The sequence below is a fragment of the Emydura macquarii genome, unplaced genomic scaffold (assembly GCF_026122565.2).
Source record: "Emydura macquarii macquarii isolate MOO-44397 ecotype Brisbane River unplaced genomic scaffold, CSIRO-AGI_Emac_v2 contig_2676, whole genome shotgun sequence".
NCBI lineage: Eukaryota > Metazoa > Chordata > Testudines > Chelidae > Emydura > Emydura macquarii.
Window position 1 is genome coordinate 22638205 of NW_027132813.1, and position 19651 is coordinate 22657855.

Here is a 19651-nt window from a genome sequence, read left to right on the forward strand (position 1 = left end):
GAAAATCCCAGGCTTACAGCAATCTAAAGTTGGGTGTACGATGTTGCCATTTTGATTTGATTTGGCCATTTGCACTCCACACATGGGCAAAAGGCTACTCAAGGTGCAAAGTAGTGATAATCATGCCTTCTGTCAGAACAAAGCAGAACCCAATTACATAAATATTAGAGCCATGTAAAGGATGGAAATTCCCTTTTATGAAGGATTTCAAGATGTTGGATTTTTAATTTGAAAACCAAAAATTTTAACTTCTCCACAAAGGAAAATTGAGAAAAAAAAATATTTTTGGGTTGATTGAAATGTTTCATTTAGATTCTGATATTTTAAAATAAGTGTTGTGTTATATTAAAAGCTATAATACACAATAAAAAACTATTTAAATATGAAAATCCAAAAAGTTTCATTCTGAAAATATTGCAATGGGAGATTTTGACATTGTTGGAACTTGTTTCGATTTTTTTCCTAAACAAAATTATGGTGAAATTGACCCAATTTCATGAAGTGTTTTGATTTTGACAGAACTGCTTGTTCTGGCAGAATATGGTGCTGTCAGTTTTCTCCACCCACCTCTAATAAATATAATAAAATAAAGCAGGAAATTACTAATTTGCAGGTATCACTTATATATTAGTTACATTTCTTAACACTAGAGCTCAATAAAAGCTGCAAGATAGAAATGATCTATTTATTATTATTTTTTTTTACCTCTTCTCCTTCTTCAATATGATAATCCTTCCTTTGGTTTGGCCCTCCAACAAACATCACATTCAGCTGCTGGCAGTGCCTGGAAAAATATATTTTAAAGAGACCAGTAAGGATATCTTGCATTTCTGTATTTCATCTGAGGATTTAAATGTATTTTGCAGCCATTAACTAATTTATTAAATAGTTCAAGCAATATGGCCCACTGAACAGGCCCCTGGACTGGAATTCAAGAGACCTGGGTTTGTAATGTGCTTTGAGATCTAAAGATGAAAAGTGCTACATAAGAGCTAGGTATTATTATCTTTGCAATATCATTGGATTAGACTAGAAGTTTTTAAGTAAAATATAATTCGTCACAGCTGGTAGACTTACTGAAAGCTATTGATGTTAAGAATTTTGGCCTGAATCCCTTCTCACTTAACCAGTCTTCAAATGGTATCCCAGGAATGAGTTCACCAGAGTTGCATCTGATTTTAAACTGGCAGAAGTGAGAGGAGAATCAAGCTCTCTGTCTAATTCTGTCACCCTTGTGAATGCTGATGAGCACTTTTTCTGTCAGCTCTACTACTCCGAGTGTCAAAAATTAGCCTCCAGGCAGCTCCGTTCAGGGCAGACTGTACCTCCAAGTTCCATGTGCAGAAAGGACCACAGGTCAGCTGCCTGGGAAGGTGAGAGTATTACTTTTCCCAGGTAGTGACTTACACAACAGAGACCCCTGTTGAAGGGGATGCTGGAAACAGCTCTGGCCAGGGGAAATCCTTGCTGGTAGTCAGTCCAGCAATAGTGGAGCCACACTACCATGTGGGGGATGAGAGCTCAGGACATAGAGCTACCACAGAGACAGAGGAACAATCTCTCTCCGTGACTCAGCCATCTTCAATAGAGTCATGTTGAGAGAGTTTCTGGGATACTGGAACATGCAAGTTTCTTTTCTTTTCTTTTCTTTTCTTTTCTTTTCACCGCCTTAGTTTTGTATACTGCAAGGAGCATTTAGGTGATATCAAACAACATAGGGTACTACTATACTATAAAGCTAAATAATAATAACCACATTTACCTTTATTTAAATAAAAGCTACACAAATTAAATGATTAAGTATAAAACTCAAATAAACTATTTCCACAATAGGAGGTTGTACACATTATAACACTCGGCTTGTACAGGGAGATTTTGATAGATCAGTAAAAGGGCCAGGGACCACTTGTTAGTGTAATATTGACTATCATATTTGTTGCTATCAGCATCCTCAATTGGTAGGCCTTTCTGCAGGTCTGAGCAGCCTTGGCATGACTAAGCCAGGAGGGAAAGGAGCCTCTTGCTCAACCTTTGCCTGACCCTGTACCCCTCCCTGATGCTCTGGTGGACTTGCTGGGATCTGTGTTTCAGGAAAAAAACCAATAAGCTTAGTTATGCATGCCCTCTGGCAGATGTTTGTCTGGGCCTCAGGATATGCAGATTATGTAGGAATGCATCTAGTTAATTAAGTACTCTGGTGACCTTAGGCCTAGCTTTTCAAACTGTAGGCCCAACAAGATTTTTTCTTTTTTGACATGTTATTGTCTACTAACAAGGATGGATGGGGGGAGGATCTTTTCTTGGACACAGCTTCGGGATCCTCCTCCTCCTCCATCCTCCAAGATCAGGCCAGTCAGAAAGCCGTCGCTGTTTTCACTCGAAAGCCACCCCAAAATTCAGTAATTACTGAGGGTTGGGGGTGTTTTACTAACCTGTTGCAGACGTGTGTAAGTGCTTGAGACTAAGTAAAGTATAGCTTTTAAGCGAGAGCAGTCTTGTGTTATACTGTTTATACCAGTCCATTTATCGGCTGGACAGTCGTGTCTCCAGATTTATTTCCTGACATCACCTCACACAGAGTAAAGTTACCAAGAGCTTTGGGTTGGCAGAACCTTGGGTAACAGGTTTATGCCAGCATCACAAAATAAGGATCTGAAATCATAATTGTTTGCACCATGCAGATTTAATGTTCATTTCCAAAGGCAAACCAAAATATTTTTTTTGCACTGGTGAACGTATAGTAACATTCTGCTTATTGCAGGACACGAAGGACTGAAATGCTGACAGATCTGTAAATAGCATAGCTGACAACTCATGAAATATTAAAACTTAAAGCATGGGCAGGGCTATAAACTAAAATGTGGAAGAACATTGTTAGAGTGTGAGTGTATCATGACTGAATTCGGAGGGTAGTTAATTATTCTAGAAATCCAGGTATTTCAGTTCTGTGCAAAGAGCCAATGATTTAAAGAGAACTGAGGACCCTGTGTTGTCCTTTAGCTCCACCGAAATTTCTGCAAAGCCACCTAAGTCTAGATGACACTGAGCTGCCTAAGTCCGGGTGGGAATCACAACCTAGGCATTTAGACTATTTCAGCTGCAGAGCCTGATCTGGTCGACGTATTTGCATTCCTAAAAGGACAGCTGGAGCAAACCTTATATTTAAATGGTTAGTGCACTCAACCAGGAGATATGAGATCCAGGTCCAAATCCCTCTTCTACTTGATTTGGATCAGGGACTTGAATCCAAGTCTCCTACTTTCTAGGAGAGGGCCTTAATCGCTGGGCTATAAGGTATTATGCAGTGGGTTACTTTTAATCCCTCCTGATGAAGATTTTCCACTGTGCCTAAAATAACTGGACATTCTCTAGAGCAGGGACTGGCATTTAAGTCAGCTTCCTCCCAGCTGAGTGCCCTAACCACCAAGCTCTAGATTTGTTCTTGCTCTCCCTCTCTCTGGCCCATTGAAACACCTGACTCCCCCTTAGGCTCTTAACTTAGACTCCTAATGAGTCTATGAAAACGGGTACGTTTATCCTGCAAAAAAAAACAACCAACCAAACAAAACCTGGCAGCAAGTCACTGACTGGGCTCAGAGGGCTCATGCTATGTGGCTAAAAATAGCAGTATTAAACTAAACTAAACAGCAGGCTAAAATACTCCTGCTTGGGCTGGAGCCCAGGTGCTGAGACCCTCTTCCCTCACCAAGTTTCAGACCCCAGGCTCAGAGCTGGTGCTAGCCCATGGGGGGCCCTAAGCAGGAATATTTTTGTCACCCACCCCAATATTAAAACAAGCAGTTCTTATAATAAAAGGTGAATAGGAGACCCCCTTGAGCTGCTCAGGTCCTAAGCAATTACTTAATCTCATAGACTTTAAGGTCAGAAGGGACCAATATGATCATCTACTCTGGCCTCCTGCACAAGGCAGGTCACAGAACCTCACCCACCCACTCCTGTAATAGACCCTTAACCTGTGACTGAGTTATGGAAGTCCTCAAATCATGGTTTAGGGACTTCAAGGTTCAGAGAATCCACTAGCAAGTGACCCATGCCCCATGCTACAGAGGAAGGCGAAAACCCCCCAGGGGCTCTGCCAATCTGCCCTGGGGTAAAATTCCTTCCTGACCCAAAATATGGCGATCAGCTAAACCCTGAGCATGTGGGCAAGACTCACCAGCCAGACATCCAAGAAAGAATTCTCTGTAGTAACTCAGAACCTACTCCATCCAACATCCCTTCACAGGTCATTGGCATATCTACCACCAGTAATCAAAGATCAGTCAATTGCCAAACTAGGCCGTCCCATCATACCATCCCCTCCATAAATTTGTCAAGCTCAGTTTTGAAGCCAACTAGGTTTTTTGCCTCCACTGCTCCCCTTGGAAGGCTATTCCAGAACTTCACTTCTCTGATGGTTAGAAATTTTTGTCTAATTTCAGGTGTAAACTTCCTGATGGCCAGTTTATATCCATTTGTTCTTTTGTCCACATTGGCACTGAACTTAAAATAATTCCTTTCCTTCCCCGGTATGTATCCCTCTGATGTATTCATAGAGAGCAATCATATCTCCCATCAACCTTCTTTTGGTTAGGCTAAACAAGCTAAGCTCTTTGAGTCTCCTCTCATAAGGCAGGCTTTCCATTCTGCAGATCACCCTAGTAGCCCTTCTCTGCACCTGTTCCAGTTTGAATTCATCTTTCTGAAACATGGGGGACCAGAACTGCACACAGTATTCCAGATGAGGTCTGTTAATCTGTTTATGTCTAGTGCTAGTACTGCCTGGGCTACAGTAGCCCAAGCAGGAGTACTGCTATTTTTAGCCCTGTACCATGAACCGGAGTCAGTTGACCGGGGCTCTGAGACTTGCTGCCTCAGGTTAGTTGTTTTGGGTTTTTTTGCAGTGTAGGCATAATGTTAGACTCCTAAGTCAGTTAGGCATTTTTGAAAAAGTTGCCCACTGTGATAGAAATGGTGATGGGATCATCATCTAATGCACCTCACATAACTGATTTTAGTGTGGAGATAGGACCAAAGTTTTGAAAGAATTTCAGTAATCTGCTAGCCATTTTTTGCCATAGTGCCTAGAATCCTTTGAAAAGGTCTGTCAACATTTCAATAGAGACAGGAGCAGGGCAGAGAGAAACTTAGGAGCCATATATATTTATTGGACCAATTTAGTCTCTTTCACCATAGGCAGAGGTTATGTCGAGAGATGAACATTTTCCAGTAATGTTCACCATTATTTAACCAGCTCTGGTACTGGCTGTGGAACAGCTGAGTGGGTGCTAGTCATCCTACAGGGAATGATTCCTTCCTACTGACTTCTGTGAGATTCCCCTGCACAGGGACAATTTACTGAAGTTTTGCAGAGAGTTTGACTCTAGGCAGGAAGAGGGGTTAGGGGTGAGGGAAAAAAAGTTTGCAGCAAAACAGCAAAGTATACATTTCTTATTGATGAAGAGCAGAAAACAGGAATATTCAGAATACTCTAAAATGCTACAACAGTGGTACAGATGCTATTGTTAAGTTTAGAAATGAAGACGCTTTTCAAAATTATAGCAGAATTCTTTTTGAAATTTTTTTTTAAACTACTAATCAAATGAAAGAAATTACAAACAAAACACACTTTCTTGTGCTCATTTATTCAATGTGAACTACTAGAGTTTCTCAGACCTAGCATTTTTGTCTTTCTTTCTGTCTACAATAGAAAACATGTAGCAATAATTTCAATAGACAGGAGAATGTGCACATCCACAATGATTCTGTATCTTGGAATAGTTACTCAGTAAAGCAAAGATTTACACACAGTCATGAGAAGCATTAACATTCCTCAAATGGCACAACTGGCTATTCGACTTTCAATTACAGGGAATCCTTAGGAAAAAAGAGGTTCCTGGAAGCTTTGTTCTTTTGCAATTTCCTTCTGATTGAACTGTATTGAAACAAATATCACAGTCAATAAAAGGAACAAAAGAATAATGTGAAAATTGTGTTATAATATAAAGGCATCATGAAGAGGGATAGGAAATAGAAACTCTTCTTAAGAAAACCCTTCTTATTCATGTACTGTAGGGTTTGAAGCAAACACATTGTGCTTTATACCACTGAGAAAAGAAATCAATGTTATTGCTCTGATTGGAAGAAGGTGCCAAATTCTGGACCCTGGCACAGCCACACTGCAAGCCATTTCATGACCTCTGTGGGGGCCTCTCTGTGCAACCCTGGAGTGGCCCCTCTGTTACTGCTGGAATGTCTTCTACCTTCAAGTTTAGAAACGCAAAATGTGGGGGAAGTAGTGGCAATTTATTAGCTGAATCTCATAATTCACAGGTGTGACCCTATGAGATTTTTTCCCTATAAAACCTAATCCAAAGCTCACTGAAGTCAGTAGAAAGAGTGCCACAGACTTCAATGAACTTTGGATCAGGGCCATAAATTGCAATGTGCTTAACACAGCAGTCCATCTATTTTAAATAATTAAACAGTTTTCAAGCACTTTCTGTCTTTTAAAAGAGACATGTGGCCAGACAGGAAGAACAGTTTTAGCCACTCTTTTCCATTTGTATGAAATTTACAGCAATTTCCTTTTATACCCGAGAATATGCAGGATAAAATAAGATCTTCATTTACTTACATAAGCTTATTGCACACTGGGGGCAAAAAAGCAGCTTTGTTTTCTTCTATCCATTTTCTTACATTTACAAGCAGCTCCATGGCACACCAGCAATCAGACTTTTGAAGAAGACAATGAGTTTGAAAAGAAGTATGCATCATGCACACTCAGTGATTGGTTACAGTTACTCCCACCACAAAGCTCAAGTGATTGGTTGATAAGATAGAGTTCTTCAGACTTGGGTGATAAAGGGAACTAGTTTGTTTGATCAGCCAAAGGTTATTTGTAGAGTAAAGTGTATTCTAGTAGCTTAGCCAAAAATCATCTCATGCATTTCAAAATCATCTAGATCTTTGCTTTGCTCTGTTTAAATATATAAATCTCTCTCTCTCTCTCTCTCTCTCTCTCTCTCTCTCTCTCTCTCTCTCTCTCTCTCTCTCTCGAGTGTGTATGTGTATTGGCATGGCTGGAAAGAAGACAATCATTCAATTTTTATTCATTGTGTTGTTGAAGGTACAGGTTAAATGTCAGGAAATAGCATTGTCATGAAAACAATATACTAACAAGATGGTTGTGTAGAAATACAGTCACACAGAAGAAAGGCAGAAGGGTGGCTGCATAAAGCTATATATTTATATATAAATGGATATTTTTATTTTTTTTAGAAATAGATATTCCTGAAGCACTTAAGGGTGGAATAATGCTCTGATTTGTTCATGACATTTAATTCTTATAACTTGTCTTAAGTGCAAGTAGAGAATTTAGGTCAGATGTCAACAGTTTACTATTGTAAGAAATCCACAGCTTCCTGGAAACTACACAGTTGTAACTATGCCAACTCAAAATGTCAGGAACCTCCTGCTACCAAAGCACAGGCACCTACCTCTCGAGCTGAAGGAAAATCTCCATTAACTCTTAACAGTATAGGGCCTTTATATGCTGTAGATCATTTTTAATCCATCCAGCAGAATACATTGCTACACAGTACAGTATTGCCTATGAAACATAAAACACTGAGAATGGAGGTGTACATTTTTGAACTCTCAGATGGTGCATGACTAAGCAAAACGGGGGTAATTTTTTCTTAGGGTCAAATTTTCAAAATGTGATATCTATTGCTGAGTTATCCAAAGTCAGTAGTACAGGTATTTGTTTTGGGCACTATCATTTGCGTGTGTATTTAATAGAACTTATATACAATTGGGAAGATTCTGCTTTGGGTTATAGCAGTGTAAATCTGGAGTAACTCTATTGAAGTCTATTGAATCCTGCTTATAAATTCCATTTGTGCATGTAAACAGAGTTCATATTGAGTTTGAGTGGGTTTTATGAGTGCTATCATTTGTGCATACAAATGTCTGTGTACGCTAAAACTGTGCGTATGTACAATTTCATGTGCACAAAAGGAGGCTGGAGTGAGGCCTTTGACAATGTGACCGCTAAAGGAGAATTGTGACAAGTGGGAGCAGTCATATTTGCAAAACATCCTTCCTGAAGCAGGAAATGTCCTTCGCTAGATGGGCAGACCTAGTGGACATCACTATTTTATGTCTACAATAGAGTTCTTTTTGCAGAAAATTCCCACAGTTGCTCATGCTAATTCATGCTCCACCAGTGCCAGCAATACATGCATGCCTAGTATTCATGGTTGCTTTACATGATAGTAAAAATATCTCTGAGTCCTGGCTACTCTACAGTCTCCACCATTGTGACTACTGGGACAGTTGCAAACAATTTGCAACAAATTTGCTGGGGAATTGGATATAGTGGGCCAAAACCAGAACTTAGAAGTCAAATTGAATTCCTGCCCATCTCCCTTTCTGCTGCCTCCCATGTGTCTCAGGTTGCACCGCGGGGGCAGTCTTTTTCCGTAAGTGCAGCCAACAGGAGGAAAGCTGGACTGAGTTTGGCTCTCTTTCTTTCGGCCAGTAAGCAGAGCTCTTATCTCAGCTCATTAGCTGTTAGAGATGAGGGGAGACACAGGTGTGTTTAGGGCCACAGCTGCTGTGCCAGAAGACCTTTTGGGGCTGAGACTGGCCTCCCTTCCCTGCTCCCATTTTCCCTTTCTCACAATTTGAAAGTTAGGAGTGATGGTGAATCCCTGTCTGAAAGTTGTGGGGGACAGATGTCCCCCCCTCTTCCTTTTTTAATTAATTTAGCAGACTGCAGTATTGCCAACCCCATATGTTCAAAAACCATGAGTCATGCTCACCAAAAATTGAGATTGGCTTTAAAAATCTTGAGATTATGTAAAAATAATAGATTTGGCATTTTTTTTATTTGTCTTCTGCTTTTTGAGCCACTGGGGTCATATTTTGAAGCTTTCTCTGCAACCACAAGGGCTAGAAACTTACTTTTTCTTTAAGAATGAAAGCTGAAATCATCACATATCCACTTGACTATAGGAACTGGGGCTTTAAGGAAAACAATAATTATCATAAGACTCATGACAAAATCATGAGAGTTGGCAACACTGATGACTGGTGTCACCACCTTAGACTTCATGTAGACTCACTTCTGAATTTCCCCCTTCTGTTTATGATTCTGCATAAATTTGATGGCAGTATATGGGGGAGGTCAGTCTGTTATCAGCTTGTTGGGCAAACAAAAAGTGGAGAATTGGTTGTGAATTAGTAGGCATTGCTGCATTCTCATTAGTATGTATGAGTCTGTTTGTCATTCTCTGAACACCTGGGGTAGTTTCTGTTCTGTTTCCACTATCAGTTCCTCGGGGATTTCCCAATGTCTTTTATAAAGAAACAAACCTATAGACATTTTTTACCATTTAAAAATATTTATTTTTGCATTGATGACAAAAATAACACTACAAAATGTACAAGGGCTTGTTACTTCTTGTCAGAGATTAATCTTCCTAATATTTTATATAATATGCACGTGTATTAATGGTAGCAATAACTGTTCCATAGATATGTTTTCTGTTTAAAGCTGAATTTTACAGCCTTTCTGAAATGCACATATGTGGCCAAATTGGCTTGAAAATTGATATGTTAGGGGGTAAAGTGAAAATCTGAGGTAATTTGATCCAGGTGTTCCTTGGGGCTTGTCTACACAGGAAAGCTATACTTGTATAAACTTTAAACCAATACAGTTATGCCAGAGTAACTCCCTGCGTAGACACTCCTATTCCAGTATAAGAGTGTCTTTTTCCAGTTTAGCTTATGCCTCTTTAATTGATTTAGACTATAGCAAAACAAAAACAAAAAGCCACCCAGAATAAGGGTGTCCATGCAAGGAGTTATACTGGTACACTATCAGTTTAATAATAATGGTATAACTAGTAAAACTTTCACGATTTTTTTTTTTAATTGACTAATTTTTCATATGAAATGCCTGTCGCTGGAATTCCTTTAGAGAGGTGTAGTGCTGAGCATTTGAATAGTAAAACTTATTAGACCTTGCAGTGCTGTGTTCTGCTGCAAACTGCTGGCATGTTGTATGATGAGAAAGAGACAGATTTTTCCATTCAGACTACACTGAAACTTAGGGAAGGTGCACTGGGCTGGGAAATAGGACAGAACTTTTAGAGTAATCTTCTCCGTGACAATGTTTTTGGCACTTTTTAACCTTATTATTGACCAAAACCTAATATCTCTTCTTTAGGGCAGGCAACTATCATTCCTTCCACTTTTTTTTTTAATTTTGTAATATAACAATGGTCACTTTACCACTAAATACTGTCTGTGATATATGCATGTGGGAAGCTCTGAAACCATCCAATTCTATTCATGCACCTAGAAGTCGGGTACATATAATAATGATTTTATGGCTGCTATTTAATAGCGACAAGCATCAAAAGGTTCTGTTTTTATGCTTTGATGTAATTCATCAAGTCCTCACTTTACCAAGAGTACAAAGAGTCTTCTGCACAGGGTGTTCAGAGTATTGTACATACAAAAACTGATTGCTATAATATCTTCCATTTTTGGCTTCTCATTCTGTAAAACTCAACAGTGGCTACATAGGTTCACTGATGTGAAAATGGTGAATAACTCTGAAGTTGAGTCAAATATAATAATTAGCCAACCTGGGAGAAATAGAAACAACATATATTGACATGTTGTGTTATGTATTTGTTCAGAAACACACAGCCTTCTGCATGAACATTTCTTGTCATAGGAGATTGCTAACATCATGCTGAGGCATGTGGAATTATTCAGAGGTCAATTGCTCAGCAGCCATGAAAAATGTCAGTTTGATTATCTTTATATGACAGACATCAGCTAAGTTTAATTGGCATCAGCAGATAGTTGCACATTAGTGATGCCCCATTTAGGAAGAGACAAGAATAGTTCACACTTTTTCATCAGCCATTAAATATTGCCAGCTTACTGCTCTGTTAGAGCTGAGACAATTCTATTGGCTTTGCCAGTTATATTATCAGAAAGTGCCTTCCACATTGCCACTGTGGATGGGGGTGAGAGGGGGAATGAAGTTTTGACACGTCACACCAGCCACTATTGCTATCACTAAGGAACAACAAGCAGGCTGAGATCCATTGGCCTGAGAACCCATGAAGCATTTACACTTTAGCAAGAGACAGGGATCAATTTAAAAATACATTAAAAAAGCAGATCTCCAACAACTTTGACCTACTGACTCAGAGTGACAGTTTCATATGACTTTCTCCAAGCAGTTGCTTCCTCTGCAACTTCTGATTCATTGCAGAGCTGAGGCCTTTTGAAGCTTGTTTTCCTGTAGGCAAGGTGCTTCTAATTTGCTCACAATGTAGCTGTTTTGCTGTCAGTACTGTCATGAGAATTTCTGAAAATATATTTGAACAGTATATTCTATTGACAACAGAGATAACAAGCAATTACTGCAATTGACCTGTCATTGGTAGTGGGTGGGAATAGGATACAGAGCTTTTTGGCAAGTTGCTGTCAATGCATCTTAGGCAAGGTCCACACTACACACTTACACTGGTATAACTAGGCTGCTCAGGGGGGGTTAGAAATCCCTGGTGTAGACAGCGTTATATCAATGGGAGGGCTTCTCCCGTCGACATAGCTACTGCCTCTCGCAAAGGTGGATTAACTACAGCAACGGGGAAGCTCTCCTGTTACCTGGCAGCTCTGTGTCCTTGTGGAACCAAGGCACAAAACCCCTACTCTCTCTGGCTCACCTGAATCTTCCCCCCCTAGTGTCTGCTTGAACCAGAAACCAAAGGCATCTCAATATGAAAAGGCAGTGGAAGACAATGCCCCTAGCCTCATCTACATCAAAGATGTAAAAAGGAGGCATCTCAATTAGCACATCGAATGGAGAACAGAAGCTTCATCTACATCGAAGATGGAACAAGAATTAGCCTAGTGAATGGAGAACCAAGCTCCAAAGCAGGAACCACACTGAACTCTGGGATTGGCAAAGCAGGGACGCACTGCATGATGGGAGATCTCTGCACCTGATGTAAATGAATCCACACCTGCACACATCCAACTCCGCAGTTATCAGACAATTCTAGTTATTGATATGCAAAACATTGAATCTGTCTGATTGCACTGCGAGCTCCCTCAAGGAACACTGCCCATAGCCAGGAATGATCAGCTCCTATTGTCCAGCATAAAAAAAACCACTCTGGGATACTTCCTTGAGACATTGTTTACCCATAAACAAACATGGTGGTCTACAAAAACCCCTACCCAAGTTCAAACCCCTGTTCTGATGCCTGGATCCAAATTCTGCATCAATTACACTGGAACTTCCCCCTTTTCCTGACTGATCGTGATTGGGGCTCTGCCTGTCTCAAGCACTCCAGACCCTAAGCTGAACAGCCTGTCTCCTGGGAACCTTTGAGCTGCACGGAGTGGTGAGACCCCCCCCCCCCTCTTTTTCCCCCAACACTCTCTCTCTCTGTCCAGGTATAACTTTCTACTTTCGTAATCAAACCTGAGTTAGCTTTCTCCAATACGCCAACTGCAATTGTGTAGTATTGTAAGCATGTGATTGTTTTTCTCTCCTTGTATGGTATTACTATTAGTATCATAAGTTTTATATACCCGGCAATAAACTAACTCTTATAATCAAGCTGGTTGCCACTCTGTCTCTCCAAACTGCATTTACTCCTTTGTGTTCTTGACTTCCCTATCTTGCTCTGCAGCAACGTTTCTTTTACCTAAGCCAAAGATCCCTGGAGTGCCCAAAAATCCTATGGGGTTTCCTCATCAAGGGGGTTACTGCTAGAATAATTATAGAGTGAGGGGGAGGCAGCTGAGAAGTGCTGCTCCGCCTAGCCTATGGAGTCCAGGGGCAAATAAGGGGGGCAGCTGAAGGTGCTGTTTGACCTAGCCTGATTGAGTCCAGGGGCAAATAAGGGGCTCAGCTGAAAGTGCTGTTTGTACCCAGCCTGCTCAAAAGTGTGCTCTATTCTGGTGCAGTGCAAAGGGGCATATAAGGATGGCCACTGAAAGTGCTGTGTCACCCAGCCTGCTGAGTTCAGGGACATATAAGGGGTCAGCTGAGTGCTGATAGCCCGGTCCACTCAGCTGCACTCGGTTAATCTGGAGTGTGTGTGTGTATCTGTGGGGGGTTTATTTGAATCTGGGGCTGGAGGAACCCAGCCCTGAACACCTTAGGTCCTGCAGGATAACTCCATTGGGAGGGGACTTGTAACCATATGAACTCACAAGTAACACAAGCAGTACATTAATAGAATCACCCGCCCCCCTTTTTCCAGGAAGGTTACCCTAATAAAGGAGCATACCTCAAGGTAACGGGCAAGTCTGGTAATACTCCTGTCAGCATCATAATATCTTCATTGCACAACAGTGCCGCTGCAGTGTTTTAAGTGTAGACCTGCCCTTAGTCTCAGCCGACAGGAGATGCTCAGAAGGAAATACAGTTATCTATTTTAGGATTTTATTCTGCCACCCATCACTGTCATATCTGAGTGCCTGCCATGTAAAATCAATGGCAGCAGTGAAATACCTAATGGACTTCATAGCATTTCTGGCTGTTTTGGGGGTAAAAACTCTGCTTGGGGTATTTTATTTGTTTGGGGGTTTTTTGGTATTCTTTCTTGTATCTTGTATCTATCACCTGCTTTCTCAAAGACTAAGGATGGCTGGAGTAGCACAGGTGTAACAGTGGGTAGATTTTAGCTCTAAGGGCTTTAAACTATTGGCATGTATTCTGGCGGCCAATAAGAGCCTGCTCCAGTTCCCACTGTAGTCAAGGAATGCTCTGGGTAGCTCAAAAGCTAGTCTCTTTCACCAATTTGGTGCAATAACAGGTATTACCTCACCCACCTTGTCTCTCTCATATCCTGGGACCAACACGGCTACAGCAACACTGCAAACAACAATGGGAAGTTTGTCATTGACTCGAATGTGAACAGGATTGGGCCTTAAACATTTTCTTATTTTATACAACTCTGAAAGTCTGTCTTGGAAGTTATTTGAAAATATTTTCTTTCTTTTCTTTTCTTTTCTTTTTTTTTTCCAAAAAAGGTGAATTATCTCCATTATTTCTGCTCACACAAAGGTTTATGCGGGACAGAAAAGGAACATGAAGCGGCAAGGGGTGTAAATGGGCATTATGAACTAGTGAATCATATCCTTCTCTTCTTCTCCCTTTCCTCACTGCACAGACAAGAAAAGCATTAAATTAAAGCTGCCTTTTGGGAGTTGGAAGGTTCCATTGGTAGCAATGGACAGATGACTTCTTCATAAATGACTCTTTGCAGAGTGATCAATAATCCAATGGACAAGAAGACTGGATTACCTTCTGCCCTCTGTGACTTTGTCCACACAGACATTCTCACATCATTGCTCTAGTGCTAGTGTAGCTTTGGCAGTCAAACAATGGTAGAAGTGCTGGTATAGATGAGCCAGAGTCTCTCAGCAGGTCTGATGACATTACACAGTGATAAAAATGCCAAAGGCTGCTTCATACTAGTGACAGAGCAATAATGGGAGAATTTCCTCAAATTCTTGGTGTAGATGAACCTGTGAGATATGGACAAACTTGCATTGTTGCTGTACCTGTATATCTTACAAATCTCATTAGCACTGAATTCACTAAAAATAAACATTAACCTGCTCTGAGTGTCTCAGACTACAAGATTCTTCTAATTCAAGTGTGTAGTGTATGCTTTCAGGACTGTAATAGCCAGAGTGAAGCAAGAGAGAACCACTGTCTTTGGTTTGAGGTTGTTGTTTTTTTAAAAAACAAGGTTGCTCTGGACTGTGTTGCTAATTTGGTCTGTTTCATCATTTGTTCTGGTAAGAAAAACTAAATTCAGGATTAAGGAGGAGCATGTCCAAATACATAGGCCACTTCAATGCAGCCCAAATGTTGGGCCAATAAATCTTAAACCAGCAATGAAATATTGTATTTGTATATGTAGCAAAGACATTCTCCCTTCAGAGCCCCATTCGTCTCTATTCAAGTCAATGGGAGCGGTGGCAGGTGCTTACTCCCCTATGCTGTTATGAGATTGTGCAAAGAGACAATAAAGTTAAAAAACCAACCAACCAACCCCAACGCACACCCCCCCAACCAACACACAGACACACACACACATATATAAACCAACCAACCCTAAACCAGGCCCCAAAGCGATGGCTCAGATCGGACATGGCCCAGGAGTGGTGACGCTCCGCCTCAGAAGTAATTCCTAACTCACAAGGCCCTGACACAAGTAGCCAGCAGCGGAAGTGAAGGGGCTGAGCGGCAGCCTCCCGGCGGGGAGCGTTTCAGGCGGGGAGATAACAGAGCTGAGAGCGAAGCGGGGCGGGTCAGAGCCCAGCGAGCTGCCCGGGAGAGCCGGGCCACGCGCGGGACCCGCGTCCCGCTAGTCCCCCCGTTCTCCAGGGGAGCGACTATGACGTCACAGTGGGCCCGCTGCTCAGCCGCCGGTCAGACCCCCTCGCTGCACGCGAGCTGGGCCAGGGCGCTGCGGCGGGCTGAGGAGCTCCCCGGGTGCCCGCACCCTGCGCGCAAAGGGAAGCGGCGGGCACCGTGCAGCACCGCCCCCTTGCAGCGCCCCGCAGCCGGCACCGTGCTGCATCAGCCCCAATGCTTGGCTCCGCCGGCAGCTCCGCTCCCCGGGTCCCCGCTCGCACAGTGCGGGGGGGGGGGGGGGCGGAGGGTCAGTCCTGCCTCTCCGCGCACCCTCCCCCGCCAGTGACCGCGCGGCAGTCCAGAGATCAGAACAAACAGTTGGCGCCACTCCCCGCCCCCGGGTGCACCATTGATAAAGCGTTCGGGAAGACATGGTGTCAGGGCTCCAGTGGCGCAATCGGTTAGCGCGCGGTACTTATACAGCAGTACAGAGCAGAGCGATGCCGAGGTTGTGAGTTCGAGCCTCACCTGGAGCACATGTTCTTTTTGGGACACGCACCGCACGTTTTTGGTGTTTGGGGTTGAGCGTTTGCAGCTTTCGTCTGCTGCTTGCACTAGGAATCACTGCGGAGCCAGGCCACGGCTCAGTTGTGCAGCCATTTTATCCGTGTGTGTAGTAACACTGCATCATAGCACTGATCGATACACTGCATTATATAATAAAGAAATATAAATGTACTGTATGATTAAACTTCTCTCTGGATCTATTTATATAACTGCATGCTATTTTATGTGTGTATGGACAGAGACATATGTATAATATAAAGAAAAGTGGGTGTGTGTGCATAGAGATATACATACATGCGATTTTTGTATGTATCTGTATATTTCAGCCTTTATTGATGTGTGTTAGCTTTAACCACGAGGCTCCTCTAGTCCATCACCCCCAAACTAGTTTTTGGGATGATGTAATTCATACATTGTCTTTGGAACAGTTGCATATAACATCTTTGTGGGAAACCATTTAAAAAAATCATATATTTAATGTATACATTATAATATATGTAAAACATGGATTATTGTTTAATTTGTAAAATAAAGATGTGGTCTCTGAGGCTGCAAACTGATAGTTGTCTTTTCCCTCCTTCTGAATTAGCTGTGTATTATGCAATCTGACAATACAAGAACGGGCTATTAAAGTCTGGATTCAATCATGATTATTCTCCACATAATTGTGGATTATGTTGACATTTTAAAAAAAGCTAATATACAAAAAGTAAAAATAAATAATTGTAGGCTGCTTGTAGTGACTTGGCTGCTTGTAGTGACTTCAGAGGTCTGTGCTCTTAGTGCCATATAAAATAGGGAAATAGAAAAATGCTTGATAAAATTTGAGATGGTGGTGACTGGATTATGGATGCTTACATAATATAATGAACAAATAAAAATTAATATGTCAATAGCCCTTTGTTTGTCTTCAGTGCCACCTTATCTTTGTCCATGAAGTAGCCCCATGCCACAATACCTGAGTCTGCAGTTTAAATCCAAAGTTAAAAAAAAAAAAATTGAAAACATAAAATCATTGTTCTAGTTGAAGTCAATGGCAATACTCCTGTTGGCATCAATGGGAGCAAGAACTGAGCCTAGGTTTTATGAAACATACAAATTGGGACTAAACTACTTTACAATCTCCTTTTATGAAATGCCCTCCCCATTTCCCTGTTCGATGTTATGTGATAGGGTCTATCAGGAGCTAGACGTTTCCAGCGTTTGAAGGTTGCATATCTGGGATTTTGGTCTGGCCTACTAGAGACGGGGGACAGCTATGAAATACTCATCTGATTCTGAATTTACCCAAAATACAGGGATGTTTGGATCCAAGTTTTTTGATTCAGACCTTTCTCTGATTACTACCTTTTCTGTCATACACACTTCTGCTGCACAACAGAATACAGGATAGCAAGGATTTCCTTCTACAATAGTGTATACTTTGCACAAGTGCCTAGTTGAACTTCCTCTTTGTCCAAGTGAGTACCTTGGTTTTCTTCTCTGAATTTAAATGGCGGTGGGGGAAAAAGAATTAGTCTGTTTTTGAATTGCTGAAATTATCTTTGTTTTGCATCTGAACAAAGCTATTCATCATTGTTGTATCATGCCATTCTTGTGGCAGAAGTGACTTTATGGGTGAAACCGAAGGCCTTGATCATGCAAAACTTATGCAGAGTTAACATGGTAGTAGGACTACTCAGGCACATGTATACATATTTGCAGGATAGGGGAATCTTATAATGAAAATAATGCTAAATCATGGCAATTACTGGTGATTTACAGTGGAGGTACAATAGGTCATTAATCCACATTAATATAATAAATGTATACTCACAAATAAAGTGAATGAAATTACTATAGATTTACATTAATAATTTGAATAGATTGTGACTATAGTCTGTTATCAGCAGGGCTGTTTAAAATCCTGCCTGGCCATTGCTTTTTTCCTTGTGTAGTCATTTGCACCTGAGCAGAGTGATAGCCGTTTACACTCATTTTGATCAGGTGTAAATGACTAGATGAGGTGCAAGGTAGCAAAGAAACCAGTCTATGGGTCAGCTGGGTTTCAAAAGTATAAATAGCAGAGAAGCAGACACAGGGTAGAGTGTTGTCAGTTTTTCCTTTTTCTACTGTTATTACTACCACCAAGTGCTTTTTGGGTTAGGTAGCAATGTAGGCTTCTTTTTGCTTGTAGGAGTTTATGGTCAGTTAAATGCTGTACTACTTCCTTGAAGACTAATTAAGGTAAGGAGTGGTTTGGGGTTTGTTGTGAGGTAGCAAAGGGGATGGTGATCTGTTTTCAATAGCACATGATGGAAAAAGGTGTGTTTCAGAATGAGGTAAGTGAGAGAGCAGGAACAGTGGGGCTTAAGTTAAATATGAGAGTCAAACCATACCTACTTTATGGAAATGCAGTGGTCTAGCTATAGTGCTATAGTTATGCTGACATAACCTCATACTGCAGACTCAGTTTACAGTGACAGAAGGGGTTTTCCTGTTGCTGTAGGAATGCCCCCTTCCTCAGTGATGGCAGCTAGCTGTGTCTAGATTAGGTCAGCATAGCTATTGTGCTCCGGAATATGGCTTTTTCACACCTGGGACTGCTGTAACTGTGTTGACATCAATTTTAAGGGCAGACCAGGCTTTGTTTACTGTTCTTTTAAAAATAGCACTAGTACAGTTGTACTGGTGCAAACCCTTATCCTGTTGCTAAATCACTAGTGTGGATAGGGTGTTGGGACTGGATAGCATCCATCTGTGCTATCCATCTGTGCCAGGCCATGTTGTAGCTGAAGTCCTTGGGAGGCATGTTGGCAGTACGCACTACTGTGGCAGTTGAACAATTCTTAGGAAGGGTGTGAGTATGCAGCCCTCTTTGTCTGGTTAGCTTCGAGACTGTGAACAAACCAAAGTTGTATTCTATTTATATCTATGCTAATTACTATTTCTGTTGACACACAGGTGTCAGTGCCATTTGCTTTGATAAAGTAAAGCTCAGCTCCAAGTTTTTTCAGTGTATGACTTGATTTAAAGGATAGTATTATCCCTACCATACTTCTCCCACTGAAAAATAGATGGTAAGTCTTGCATATGTGCCAGAGTCTCTTTCTAAGGAACATTAAAACAAGAATTCATGTTCAAGTTAACCTCTCTAGTTGAAAGGAAGAGGAAATGACAAAGTACATTGTCACCTATCTTTTTTATTAAAGTGTATGATGTCTATTAATTTCTGAGGTCATTGTTGCTAGATAAATGACACTGGCAGTGATCAAGGTACTTTGAAAAGGCAGATCACAAGAGACTTCTATTTTTTCCTTTTTGCAAACAGTTTGATAGCTTACCTGTCTTAGACTCTACTAAGTCTCTTATCCTTGACCTTTTTAATGCATGAAAGTAGCCAGTAATAGCTCAGTTTTAAGTTGTGAATCACTTTAAATGATTGATAGGACTGGCCAAAGTGCTTTGACTGTTATCAGTTTAATATCTGATATGTTCTCTGAGAACTTTATATTAAATGGATTTTTAGAGCAGGGAGATGGAATGGGGGCTTGCTCTACCCACTCCATGCATCAACCTGGTATTGCAGTAGTTCCGGGAATGGTACACTTTCTCCCCTCAGGGGAAAAAGTCTGGTGACAAACAGAGAAAATAAAATGGGGTGGGGGTGCACAAGTCTCATTGAGT

General features: G+C 41.2%; 1 protein-coding gene, 1 long non-coding RNA gene and 2 other non-coding genes across 12 annotated transcripts in view; 3 read left to right on the forward strand and 1 right to left on the reverse strand.

The window, feature by feature from the left end:
• Positions 1-19651, reverse strand: part of HAAO (3-hydroxyanthranilate 3,4-dioxygenase) — a 152813-nt gene that overhangs the window by 92512 nt on the left and 40650 nt on the right. For 5 of the 8 annotated variants that reach the window (XM_067565052.1, XM_067565051.1, XM_067565053.1 and 2 more), the window contains exons 1-2: positions 6638-6783; positions 706-784 (exon numbers count right to left, since the gene is read on the reverse strand). In XM_067565052.1, coding sequence (XP_067421153.1) covers positions 706-784; positions 6638-6777 — 219 coding nt within the window. In that variant the 5' untranslated portion in view covers positions 6778-6783. Of the gene's footprint in view, positions 1-705; positions 785-6637; positions 6788-19651 lie in introns of those variants that run through there. The other 3 variants (XM_067565058.1, XM_067565056.1, XM_067565057.1) reach the window with 2 other exon arrangements.
• TRNAI-UAU (transfer RNA isoleucine (anticodon UAU)) lies at positions 15861-15954 on the forward strand. Its single transcript has 2 exons — positions 15861-15898; positions 15919-15954. It is a non-coding gene; the product is annotated as a tRNA-Ile (tRNA).
• The window catches only part of LOC137164290 (uncharacterized), an 84674-nt gene continuing 83103 nt past the window's right edge, over positions 18081-19651 (forward strand). Inside the window, exon 1 of one of the 2 annotated variants that reach the window (XR_010922988.1) lies at positions 18081-18211. This is a non-coding gene — a long non-coding RNA (uncharacterized lncRNA). The remainder of the gene's footprint in view (positions 18212-19651) is intronic. The other variant, XR_010922987.1, reaches the window with a different exon arrangement.
• Positions 19393-19578, forward strand: LOC137164575 (U2 spliceosomal RNA). The gene has a single exon (XR_010923127.1). It is a non-coding gene; the product is annotated as a U2 spliceosomal RNA (small nuclear RNA).